A 13371-nucleotide genomic window follows, 5' to 3' on the forward strand; every position below is an offset into this window, starting at 1 on the left:
GATGGGTTTGATGTCAAATTCTTCAAGAATAACTGGGATCTTGTTGGGCCTTTGACGATTGAAGTAGTAAATGAATTCTTTGTTATAGGAGACTGTTAAGGGAGATTAATTCCACCATCCTGGTGTTGATCCCTAAGGTTCCTAATGCTACCTCGGTAAATGATTATAGGCCAATTGCTTGCTGCAATACGATCTACAAATGTATTACCAAGGTCTTAGCCAACCGCGTCGCCGTAGTGCTTCAGGACACCATAAGCCCTTCTCAGAATGCGTTTGTCAAGGATCGGCGGATTATGGATAATATTCTCCTAGCTTATGAGTTATTTGCCGGGTTCCACCTTCAGCCTTACCTCCCCAAATGTGCTGTGAAGGTGGACTTTCAGAAAGCATACGATACGGTTGACTGGGATTTCCTTGAGTTGGTTCTTCGTGCTTTTCGATTCCCAGACCATCTCATTCGTCTTATCATGGTATGCGTACGTACACCTATGTTTTCTATCTCCTTGAATGGGGATCTCCATGGATTCTTCCCTAGTAGCCGCAGCTAGGGGTGAGCGGTTCCCGGTTCCTTACAGGTTCCAAGCGGAACCTGGAACCTACCCTCGGGTACAAGTTCCTCATTTTTTGGAACCTGGAACCTACCCGTCAAAACCGAGAACCTGGAACCTACCCTGTCACAGGTTCCGGGGTCGGTTCCGGTTCCAACAGGTTCTTTTTTTTTTTCATTTTTAGTTAAAAAAATGAAAATGAATGCAGCAATAATAAACAAACTTGTCATTCATTGAAGATAATATAACACAAACATCAAACAGCATTTTAGAAGTAATAAACAAGCTGTCATTTGAACAACACACTTCATTCTAAATGATCTTTGCCTTAATCAAATCGAAAGTTTCTTCATTGTCTTTGGGAACTAACGTACCTGTCTCCAATTGGATTGAGTATCCCATCTCTAAAAGCTGAAAACAGCAGCAAACATAACTTAGCACCACCAAAATTAAAAAAGAGAAGACCCAAACAACTAAAACTTCCGGATATGCTAAGAAGGGTTACTTACGCACGGATGTGAGCCATGCTGCTTTTGCTGCACAGATAACTAAACAGCTTAATAACTCGGCATGCTGACGTTCAAATTAGGAATGCGCATCGGGGTTGAAAGGATATACTTTAGTCTTTTGAGGAAGAGCGGCACCCCGGTAGTTTAGCCTTTGTATCTCCTCAAACATTTTATCCACTCTAACAGCAGGAGGGGCTCTTCTGAATTGGGGGCTTTCCTCAAACACGTCAAAAGGTTGTTCGGTGAGCTGCATCATTGATGGTCACGGACTATTCATTAGCTTATCGGAAGATGTTGCATTATAATTGACACACAAGATATAAGAAACACAATTAACAAAAAAATCGGGGATAAAAGAGGTGTCTATCGGTCGTCAAGGAAAATGTTGCAGCGGACATGGATATAAGACTCACAAGTCCTTTCATTTCAGCTAATCTAGTCAAGTCTCTTATAAGCCCACGCATGTCACACCGAGCAAAGAAGTTCACCACAGCCCATTTCTGTATCTTAGCTAGCTCAACAAATTTCTGCAGAAGAGTGAAAAGATAGCATAAACAGACTTATTGAACACAATAATTGGTGGCAGATAATTCAAATAACCTTATTCTGAAAGCTCCACCGTCCATTGCGGGGGAAGAAATCCTCTCCATTGCCCACGTTTAGCTGGGAAGGAAGCCACAGAAGTTTGTGTTATTGCAGATGATTGTCTAACAGTCCATTGCAAACAAACAGAATTTCTTTTTTTTCTTTTTCTTTTTTTATCCAGCAAACAAAATGCAAAAAGGGAAACTAGCAGTGGCACCTTAGGAGCCGGTAGAACACGGCCTTCAACTTGAGTAAAGCTATTGCTAATTGTTATACCGCATGAACGCAGCATAGGTTCAGAATCATAGTTGCTACGCTCCAATCTGATCCTTCACTTGAAACCGATAAGTCCAAATGTTCCGAGATCATGAAATCCTTTGGCTGCTTCCTCACATACATGCTTTTCGAGATGGAGTTTGAACCATACTCTAGATTCCAAATTCATCGGACTGCAGACTTTGTAGACTCTTTAGCGTGATTAAGTTGCACTTGAGTAACTACCAAAAAGAAAAATTTCAATTAGTGTCGGGGCACACTAGAAACAAAATAACAAGAATGGCACATTGAAGAAAATAAACAGATGCAGCATGAACCTTGTCCAGTGTTGCCGGTGCTATTAATTCTTCAGCAGCCACATCAACGGCTTTTGCCACAAAGTCGAGCTCTGCTAACCAAATTTAGAAGAAAATGATAAGCTCGAAGTAATTAGCAAAACACTAAAAGTTTGTCACCGCCATTAACTTTGTCAACACCTAGTCGGTGGCACTCCATGCCGACGAAGCTAAAAAGATTAAAGTTCGAATTTACCATAGGTTTTCATGTTTTAACCAATATCAAGCATCGGGGACCCCATTCACTCTTTTCTTATGTCTCGGTCGGTGCAAAACCAAAATGCACGAACCCGAAGCTAACCCTAGAATTGTTTCCACATGGAAAATCAACTTCTACCCCACAATCGCATTCTCAAAATTATCATTATATATCCTTCCCAACCCAAAGAATACAAGTCTGTCATGAAGAGTGACGAATCGAGCAAAGAGAATACAACACAAATGCTCAAGAGCTTAAAAAGAACGATGCGAGAGAGAGAGAGCTACGGTCTTTGCCACCGCGAACGCCGCCTCGGTGGGATGATACATGGTTCCACGCGAGGTCCTCCGAGCCGACGAAGATGGGGATGCGGTCGTCTTCTTCGCCGGCTTCTTGTAGACGAGCTTTACCCGGAGATGTAGGTCTTGCTCGAGAGGAACTCGTCGAGGACTTGAGGCCCGACTCCGTGTGGAGATTTGTCGAGGAACTCGTCGAGGGCGAGCACGGAGCATAGTGAGCAACGTCGGGCGAGACGGAGAGGAAGTGCGAAGTGAAAGTGGGAACCGAGACTAGGGTAAATTAATTTGGGGCTTAACCTAACGAGGTTACGGTTCGGGCGGAGGTGGTGACGGTTCGGAGCAACAACGGCCGGACGGCCGAGCAAGCGGCAGCAAGAGGTGGTGACGATGGCTTGGGACGGCGGCGGTGCCTCACGGCGGCGCGGACGGCAAGACAGCTCGTCGGGCTAAACGGTGAGACGGCTTGTCGGACGAGCAAGGGGTGGTGGGGGTTCGGTGGCCAAGAGGTGGTGGTGAGTAGGGCGTGGGGCGGCGGTGTGGTGGTGGGTGAAGCAGAACCGGCGAGAGGAAGGAAGAAGAAGAAGAAGAAGAAGAGGTGGGAGGGTTCGGCTGAGAGAGGAGGAAAGAGGAGAGAGAGAGAGAGGGGAAAAGAAAAAGTGGGGGCAGGAAGTGACGTGAGGAGGAAAAAGGGGAGAAAAGAGAGAGAGAAAAAGAAAGGGAAAGGGGGGAAAATTGAAGGGGGGAAATTCGAGCGAAAGGGATTAGGGTTTTTTTATTTTTAACTTTGCCGGTTCCGGTTCCTCAGGTTCCGGTTCCTATGGGAACCGGAACCGGAACCGGTCCCCTTAGAACCGGGAACCGAACCGGAACCTCCTCCGGTTCGATTCCGGTTCCCGGTTCTACCCGGAACCACGCTCACCCCTAGCCGCAGCCTTCGACAGGGTGACCCCATGTCTCCTTATCTTTTCACCTTGGTTATGGAAGTCTTCTCAGGGATCTTCACTTCTCGTGCGGAGCAACCGGGTTTCAATTTCTCTTAGAGGTGCAAGGCCACTCGATTATCTCATCTTTTCTTTGCGGATGATATCTTTCTTTTTTGTCATGCGGATATGGGCTTTATCTTGCTTCTGAAGGATGGGTTGGATACCTTCTCGGATTGGAGTGGACTCAAGCCGAACAACAGCAAAAGTGAGGTGTTTCTTGCAGGGGGCTCGGATGACTTGAGGAGTCAGATTAAGGATACCTTTGGATTTATGGAAGGGAAGCTGCCGGTGCGCTATCTAGGAGCGCCTATCATATGCTCGAGGCTCGGCAAGGCGGAATGTGTATCCTTAGTCAATTGCATAACAGCTAGGGTGCAATCATGGACTCATCGATTTCTCTCCTTTGCAGGGAGAGTTCAGCTTATAAGGTCAGTGCTCCATGCAATCCAAGCTTATTGGGCTAGTGTGTTCATTATTCCTATAGCAGTCCTAGACCGTATTGAACAGATCATTAGACAGTTCTTGTGGAAGGGGCCCAGTCTTGGCATGGGAGGAGCTAAGGTTTCCTAGGAGGATGTTTGTCTCCCGAGGGAAGAAGGAGGTCTGGGGATTCGTAGATTGTGTGAGTGTAATAACGCGGCGATGTTAAAACACATCTGGATCATCTTCACAGATAAGGAGTCTCTATGATGTAAATGGATACACTCTACTTTTCTGAGAAGGTTGAATTTCTGGGTGGTCAAAGCGCCGACCTGTTGCTTATGGGCTTGGAAGAAGATCCTCCACCTGAGGTCCGAGTTCCGTCTCAATTTCCGCTGGAGAATTGGAGATGGTCAGGCGACATCCCTTTGGTTCGACCATTGGCATCGGAGTGGTCCGCTGGATCTTGTTTGTTCAGAGCAGACTATCTCTGATTCGGGGCTTCCTAGGAGTGCAGTCGTTGCAAACCTATTCTCTCCGGCGGGTCAGGTTTTCAGGTCTATAATGGACTCTTGGAACCAGCCCCTTCCGCTTCTCTCAGAGGTTCCGGATAGATTTATTTGGAGTGATAGTCCTTCCGGTGTCTTCTCGGTCGCCTCAACTTGGCATATCCTCAGAAGAAGGAAAGACAGGGTTGAATGGTCATCCTTTATTTGGAACAAGGCCATCACTCCGAGATACCAATTCAATCTATGGCTGATTATAAAGAATCGTCTTCCTACCCAAGCTTTTCTTATGTTTTATGGGAGAATTGGGAGAGAAGTTTGTGCCTTTTGCAAGCTCACGCCGGATTCTATTGACCACCTCTTCTTCAATTGCTACATCACGGCTAGTATGGCTTAGTTTTGGGCGGCCAAGTGTAATCTACCGTGGAGGAACGGGACTTGGATGGAAAATCTTCAATGGACGATGAAATTCCTCTAAGGTAAGGATTTCTATCACTCCATTGGTCGCTTCTCTTTTGGTGCATTATGCCATCTCATTTGGAAGTATAGAAACGACATTCTCTTTAGAGAGCATCCAGTCGTGGTTGCGGCTGTCAAGAAGCATCTTATTAAAGTAGTTAAGGATAAAGCCTTAACCTTTAGAAGCGTGGAAGATTGCCCGAGAAATAGGAGGTTACAACGGAACTAGGGCCTTGACCCTTCTATTTTTAGTTCTCTTGTGCCGACCGCCTAGGTCGCCTTGATCTAGCCTTGCGGGTGCTTTCTCTTGCTTTCACCGTCTCCCCTGGCTCGGCTCGCGCTTCACCTCCGCGGGGTTGCTTTGGTTCGTCGGTGTCTCGCCTTTTGGTGTTTTTCTTCTCTGTTGGTCTTGTTGTTTTTGGTAGGTTGGTCTACCCGGCCCTGCGTGGCCGCCCTTTAGGTTAGTTTGGTTGTTTTGTTTGGTTGGTTGTCTCGGCCCTACGTGGCCTTCTTTCTTGGGCTTCCTGTTTCAGCCCTTGTTAGCTTTGACCGCTTTGCGGTGTCCTTTTGTGTCCGACGCCCTTTCACTCGATTAGATATTGTGTCTTATTGAGTGCAAGTTTTGTAGTGCCTGATCTTGTATATTTGTTGGTTAAAGCTCGTATATCATTACCCTTTACCCAAAAAAAAAAAAAATTAACATAACGAAACATATAATTCTAAAGCAAATTAAATACCAAAACATGTGTGTGTGTGTGTGTGTGTGTGTGTGTGTGTGTGTGTTGTTGTTGTTGTTGATTTCATCAAAAGGATTTAATTAGTGGCCACCCTTCCAATATGGAAGGGGAGGTGAGGGGTTCAAATCCTCACCTTCTCAAGGGGGATTGGGTGGGGACGAGTAAGTTTCAAGAGTGGGTTTCGACTCCCAGGCCCTGCAAGAGGTAGGGCAAAAGTCTGAGAGTGAGTGTAGAGTGGGCATAGAGTATGACTGACCAAAAAAAATTAAAGATTTAAAAAAACTTCAAATGTTGACTCTGAGACTAATAACTAAATCATTGAATGTTCAAATGGTTTCTCATATTTTTTTCATTCAAATCAAGTTGCTCTACAAGGACTCTCCAGTGATTTAATAAGATTAGTGATATCGGTTATACATAATAACAAATGATTATATAATGGTACAATCTCTCTTGGAAAAGAGACGGTACATTCCTTGGCTTTAATTTTCCCAAGGGAACGGGATAAATTGTTCATCAAGTTTCTCTGGGAATTTTGGAATGAAATCTCAATTATTGGGATTTCCACTAATCCCTCTAGGTAAAATTTCTTAAATGTGAGTATAACAGAAACAAAATAAGAGAAATGATAAACATGAAGAAAACCCACAAAACATTCATAAAAATACTAAAAGTGTGTTTTGTAATCACTTATGACCACTAATTGAGTTACCTTAATCGCGAGCTTATATTGAGCAGCCATGACCTCAAGCTTCACAACTCGAAACTCTAGTGGTTGGCGTTGTGGCCACTGCGACCATGGTTGCCACAAGCTTAGAGCTTGAGCTCAAATTTTCTTCTTGTATTATTTGATTGGTACTTTGTTGCCTCATAATAAATTTTTAGCAAATCATAACATGACATGTGTATTTTAGGGTGACACGTGTATTCACCAACGTCTATATCATTAATTCTACAATCCATGGCAACAAAAATCAACTAGTAAGAGAAAAATTTAACGAAAGGACTACATGTTGACATCTTCTAAAAAGTTTAGGGACGTTTTCTAATTTTATTTTTTGTTTAAAAAAGAAGATAGAAGGATGATTTTGATTTTCGGACAAAAAATAAAGAAAATATGGTGATATTACTCCTTAAATAAAATTTTAAAAAAAAATCATTCTATCGTACGTTTGTTATTTATGTAACTTCCTTGTTGAATTTATTAAGGTTAGCAAATATAATAATGTATAGTTTAAATTCCAATAAAAGTCCAACCAGTTGCCCATTTCTTTGGAATTGGAAATTGTGGCCGGCAATCCACCGTCATCATCTTGAATGACGGTGGGTGATAGGCTAGCATCACCCATTGATTTTTGTCACTTTCAGATAAATTGCATCCTCCAAATCCCACTTATTTACAGAAATTAGCATTTTTAGTTCCAAACTGCCTTCCAAAACAAATTGAAAAAACAACCCACAAACCCTAAATTTTTGTTTCGACCAAAAATAAAATAAAATACCTAACATTGTTTCTCTCCTCCACCATCTCTCCGCACCCTGTCGCCGGCCGGCCACCGCCGAGCCCCCTGCAGTCTCCATCCGAGGCTGATGATGGTTGCCACCTCAAATCTGGTCTAGATCGAGGTGGGGCCACCTGATCTGGACCATATTGGGGCTTGGTCTACCGTGGCAACCTCCGTAGGACACCTGCAAGCTTTGTGACAAAGCTTGCATGGTCACAGAGCTTGTCGTGCACGCCCGAACTCTGCAATCAAACTCATCTTGTTTGATGCCAAGCTCGCAGCTCGCACGAGCTCCCCTGACCGCTAACCATGAGCTCCGTGAGAGAGAGAAGAGAGGGAGGGTCTATGGGTGAGAGCTCGGTGGTAAGAGACACTAGAGGCAGCTGCAACCTCGACGAGGGGTGGAAAGAGAGAGACTCTACCGTGGGGTGAGCGTGAGTAAGAGGGTGGAGGAAGAGAGAAAGGGAGAGGAAAAGACATAGGTGTAGGGGTTGTGTATTCTGAGTTTGTAGGAGAAGTTGAATTACTTGTAAAAGTGATGATTGTTTTTGGTATGTGGATGTTTCTTTGCTGTTGGGATTTGCAACGTCATTTGACTGTATTATTGCCATTTGTGATGAACATCGTGATCCCACCTAACTGATCTAGCCGAAAGTATAACTTCAATACATTGAAATAATCGATCTAGCTGAAATCCAGGACACGTTGATGTCCAAAATGTCCACATTATTGAGAAGCTTGAGCGTTGGAACTGGTCTTTCCCTTTGTTTGCTGTCATTCTATAAGTTTTTGTCCTCTTTAGCTCAATAAATTTTGCATACATTTTCACGCCACCAATTAGAATAAAACTTAAGTGTCAGTCTATGCGTCGAGAGCAAAATTAAATTAGTTAGCCCAACTCCAAAGTTAAACCAAGACACTCTTTTCATTCTATGGAGCAAGCCAAGATGGCATGGCGTGTATTTATAAAGCACAAATCATAAGCAGGATTTACCCTAAACACGCCCAACTAAAAGGAAACAGAAAAGTGTGCTTTGATCTCCATATGTATACATGGCTCCTCACCTCCATATCCAGAGAATTAGTCACGGCATCCTGGGCATCTTCGTTGTCATCGCCGTTTGTTTGCTGAACATTGCTGTTGCAGAGGTAAGCTATTGCTACAACACACGATTTCTTCATTGTTCATATAAAGAGTACACATATTCACCCTTTCATTTGTCATTAGATACATCAGACATGATCGCATAAGATTTTCTAGCTTCTCGATGTTATTTCAATATTGTCATTACTCCTCATAGGATGAGAAGTAAGATTTGATCAGATATGTTACGAAGCTGTATCACTAGTTCTGAGTTTTAAATTTTATGCGCCATGTAGTGGCTAAATCATGGAGGCGATCTAAGCAACACGAGAAGCGCTAGGGAGGAGAAGCTGATCGGCCCCTCCACCGTGGGAAACCTACGGTTGAGATGGAAGTTCTTTGCTGGGAAGGACATATCGGCCACCCCAGCGGTGGCCGATGCAGTGGTGTACTTCCCCTCATGGAACGGTAACTTGTACGCAGTGAACGCGTTCGACGGCAGCCTAGTCTGGAAGCAAAACCTGCGTGAGCTGACGGGACTCAAAGGCGTGGGGACCGTAGCGAACGTGACCTTGTCGAGGTCAACCCCAACGATTGCCAGGAAGCTCTTGATTGTCCCGATCTATGGACCGGGGCTCGTGATTGCCGTGAACCGATCAAATGGGAGGCTAGTTTGGTCGACCCAACTTGATCCACATCCTCTGGCTGTTATTACAACATCCAGAACGGCTTATATGGGGTTAGTCCAATGCTCTTTAAAGAGAGAAAATTTGGGAAACTTATTTTCATTCGATTGGATAGTATTTTGAGTCAAGCATTTAATTTAACTCAAAATACCGTGGATCACGTGTTGCGAATTGGAGATGAAAAGTCAACTTCAATCACACCTTTTTTACTTATGACTTGTTTGATTTATTAGAATGATTCTACACTCTAAAATAGTATATCCTCAACCATTTCATTTTGGCACGTTACCAGAAACATTATTAATACTCGACTATTAAATTGAAAATGCAGCAAAGTTGACTCTTCAACCTCAATATTAGTAGTTTATTGATGGTCTCATTTCTCTTCAATTTGACTCTCTCTCTCTCTCTCTCTCTCTCGGGCATTTTACGTTGGAGTATCGTCGATGATTAGGGGTTAAATGTTGCACTTCAGAGTGATGGGAGAACAGTAATAATTCGAACAATATCGAATCAACGCAGCGGAATAAAATAATCTCCCCTCTTGTGTAAACCTAATAGGAATCGATATTGTAGAGTAAAATAAATACCAAGCATGAGAACACAAGACGATTTTTTTACGTGGAAAACCTCCTCGATGTGAGGAGATAAAAAACCACGGGACCGGAGTCCACCTGAAAAATCTTCACTATCAATAAAATTGTTCTTCTCTAGCAAATACTAGAGGTATATAGCAGCAAACACCTCAAGAACATAATTCTTGGCAATACACATGAAATTCACAAGAGATCAAGGATAAATCTGACCAAAAACACAGGTTTTGATCAATCGATGAAAAACCTGATGTAGGGAGCTTCAAACGAAAATCAAACCGTCCAGATTCGAGGAAATTGCGCCACGAACATGCTGACAAAATTTCAGCTCAATCGGACCACAAATCGACCTCCGACACCAGCTTGATGTAAATCGATATTACCCCAAACCCCATTTTCTCGCTTTCTTTTTTCTCTGTTATCGTTTTCTTTTCTCGCTTACCTCTTTATATAAATAGTGAGAAACCCTATTTTCTCATATAACTTATTATATGCTCAAGCCCTTTTGGGCTTCGCAACTCATTGGGTCTCCTCCACATAGGAGTGAACCCAGCTAACAAATCTCCCCTCACGACAATGTGGAGGGATTCACCATCCCCGCTATCAAACGGCAATGTTCAAGCTTCTCTATTGGTAGAGTCTTCGTCATCATATCGGAGCCATTATGATCCGTATGAATTTTCTCAAGTTCCAACAACTTTTCATCTAGAACATCCCTTATCCAATGATATCTAACATCAATATGTTTCGATCTAGAATGAAAAGATGAATTCTTACCAAGATGAATTGCGATTTGATTATCACAAAATAACACATACCTCTTTTGCTTGAACCCAAGTTCTTCTAAGAACTTCTTCATCCATAGCATCTCTTTACTAGCTTCAGTCGCTGCAATAAATTTAGCTTCGGTTGTAGAAAGTGCAACACACTTCTGCAATCTTGACTTCCATGACACAGCTCCACCCGCAAAAGAAATCAAATAACCAGAAGTAGATTTACGAGTATCAATATTTCCTGCCAAGTCGGAATCTGTGTATCCAACTAACTCAAGTTTCCCGGTCCCGAAACTGAGTTTCAAATTTGAAGTTCCCCGAAGATACCTCATAATCCACTTCACCGCATTCCAAAGGTGCTCGCCCGGATTTGACAAATAGCGACTAACAACGCCAACTGCATGCGCCAAGTCTTGGGCGTGTACATACCATCACATGCATTAAGCTTCCTACAGCTGAAGCATATGGAACACTTTCCATATCTTTCTTCTTTTATCGGGCCGTAGGACTTTGCATCATATTTAACTTAAAGTGGGCAGCAAGAGGAGTACTAACCACTTTAGCCTTGTCCATGTAAAATTTCTGAAGGATCTTCTCGATATATTTCTCTTGCGACAAAAATAACTTCTTAGCAACTCTGTCTCGGGTAATTCTAATGCCAAGAATCTGCTTCGTCGAGCCCAAGTCTTTCATGGCAAAAGACTTGCTCAACTGCTTTTTAATAACTCAATTCTTGAAGCATTCCCGCCAACAATCAAAGATATCATCAACATAAAGCAAGAGAATAATAAAGTCATCATCAGAAAATTTTTGGGCAAACACACAGCTTATCCGAGGAAGTCTTCTTATAGCCCCTGTTCTATCATAATTGACGCAAATTTCTTATACCACCTGTCTCGGTGCTTGTTTTAGGCCATAGAGACTTTTCTTCAATTTGCCCACATAATCCTCTTTCCCTTTCACTTTGAAACCCTCAAAGTTGTTCCATGTATATCTCTTCCTCCAAGTCACCATGTAGGAAGGCCGTTTTAACATCCATTTGCTCAATTTCTAAATCTAGGCTAGCTGCCAAGCCTAGTACCACATGAATAGAAGACATTTTCACTACCGGAGAAAATATATCATCAAAATCAATACCTTTCTCTCGACCGAATCCCTTAACAACCAATCTAGCTTTGTACCGTGGTTGTAAAGTATGTTCATCTTGCTTCAACCTATATACCCACTTGTTCTTCAAAGCTCTTTTACCTTTAGGTAACTTCACCAATTCAAAAGTATGATTATCATAAAGTGACTGCATCTCATCTCGCATAGCATCGAACCAATTGCTTTTGCACTCATCTTCTATTACTTCTACATAACACTCTGGTTCACCTGCATCAGTCAATAATACATACTCATCTTCTAAATACCTGGTGGAAGGTCGTCGGTCTCTAATGGATCTTCGGACTGGAACATCCAGTGGAACATCTAATTGAGCCTCTGGTTCAGGAATAATATTATCTATTTCAACATGTTCAGGAACATGTGCGTTATTTGGAACATTGACTTCTTGCTACTCTTCATCAACCTGTGTAGGAATATTTGTAAGAGGAACTAGATCTAAATCAACCAGATTATCACTAACCTGTGGTGCTGAAATCATCTCTAATTTCTCAATATCCTCTATTGTTTGATCTTCCATAAACACAACGTCTCTGCTTCTTACAATTTTCTTTTCAAGTGGATCATAAAATTTGTAGCCAAGCATATCCTGTCCATAACCAATAAATATGCACTGTCGTGTTTTCACATCAAGTTTAGACCTCTCATCTTTGGGAATATGCACAAATGCTTTGCACCCAAATACACGCAAATAATCATAAGAAACTTCTTTGCCTGTCCAAACTCTATTAGGAACATCAAACTCTAAAGGAACGCATGGAGTAAGATTTAATACATGCACAACTGTACTTAAAGCTTCACCCCAAAAGGATCCAGATAGCTTTGACTGTGAAAGTAAGCATCTTACCCTTTCAACCAATGTTTTGTTCATTCTCTCAGCTAAGCCATTTAACTGAGGCGTCTTGGGAGGTGTCTTTTGATGTCGAATACCTTGTTGTCTGTAGTATTCATCAAAAGGTCCAATATACTTTCCCCGTTATCAATTCCGATGCATTTCAATTTCTTTCCACCTGTCTCTCAACCGAAGCCCGAAATTGCTTAAAAGCATCTAACACTTGATTTTTAGTTTTCAATGTATAAATCCAAATTTTCCTTGAAAAATCATCTATGAAGGTAACAAAATAAAGAGAGCCACCAAGTGATTTTGTTTTCATAAGACCACAAACATCATAATGCACTAAATCCAAGATACCCGACTTTCTTGAAGGAGGGAGCTTTTAAATGCAACTCTATTCTGTTTTCCCCTCGCTAAACAAAGTGAGCACACTTCTTTAGCGCTGAACTTTTCAATCCCGAAAGGAGCTTCTTCTTGGCCAATATTGACAAACCCTTCTCACCGATGTGACCGAGCCTCTTATGCCATAACTCAGCTGCATCTTCGCTATCTACTGCATTAATTTTGTCTCGTAGACAATTTTGCCTCGCATAATGTATAACGAAGAATATTTTTCACCTCTAGCCACAACAAGAGAACCTTTGGTGAGCTTCCATTGACCATTACTGAAGGTGCTGCAATACCCCTCATCATCCAACTTGCCTGTAGAAATCAAATTCAAGCGGAGATCAGGTATACGTTTAACATTATTCAATACTAACCTTGTGCCATTGCTGGTTTCTAGGCACACATCACCGATGCCTACAGCTTGAGCTAGTCTATTGTTTCCCATCTTCACGATCCGAAGTCACCCGACTCCGTATGATGTAAAGAAA

General features: G+C 42.5%; 1 protein-coding gene across 1 annotated transcript; it reads right to left on the minus strand.

The window, feature by feature from the left end:
• Window positions 1–1133: 1133 nt before the first annotated feature.
• Window positions 1134–1995, minus strand: LOC104444813 (protein argonaute 4B). Its single transcript, XM_039317876.1, has 4 exons — window positions 1860–1995; window positions 1658–1720; window positions 1471–1584; window positions 1134–1304 (listed from the first exon to the last, which is right to left on the minus strand). Exons 1-4 carry the CDS (start codon window positions 1932–1934, stop codon window positions 1134–1136), a joined length of 423 nt encoding a protein of 140 aa, XP_039173810.1. The 5' UTR covers window positions 1935–1995.
• Between the last annotated feature and the right edge of the window lie 11376 nt (window positions 1996–13371).

The sequence above is a fragment of the Eucalyptus grandis genome, chromosome 7, assembly GCF_016545825.1.
Source record: "Eucalyptus grandis isolate ANBG69807.140 chromosome 7, ASM1654582v1, whole genome shotgun sequence".
In the NCBI taxonomy this organism is placed as follows: domain Eukaryota; kingdom Viridiplantae; phylum Streptophyta; class Magnoliopsida; order Myrtales; family Myrtaceae; genus Eucalyptus; species Eucalyptus grandis.

Bases quoted from the DNA above. Each gene is read 5' to 3' on its own strand.
- LOC104444813 (XM_039317876.1), bottom strand. From the start codon at position 1,934: ATGCTGCGTTCATGCGGTATAACAATTAGCAATAGCTTTACTCAAGTT. The intron at 1,721-1,859 runs GTGCCACTGCTA...CTTCCTTCCCAG, and splicing joins GTGTTCTACCGGCTCCTAAG to CTAAACGTGGGCAATGGAGA. The intron at 1,585-1,657 runs GTTATTTGAATT...ACTCTTCTGCAG, and splicing joins GGTGGAGCTTTCAGAATAAG to AAATTTGTTGAGCTAGCTAA.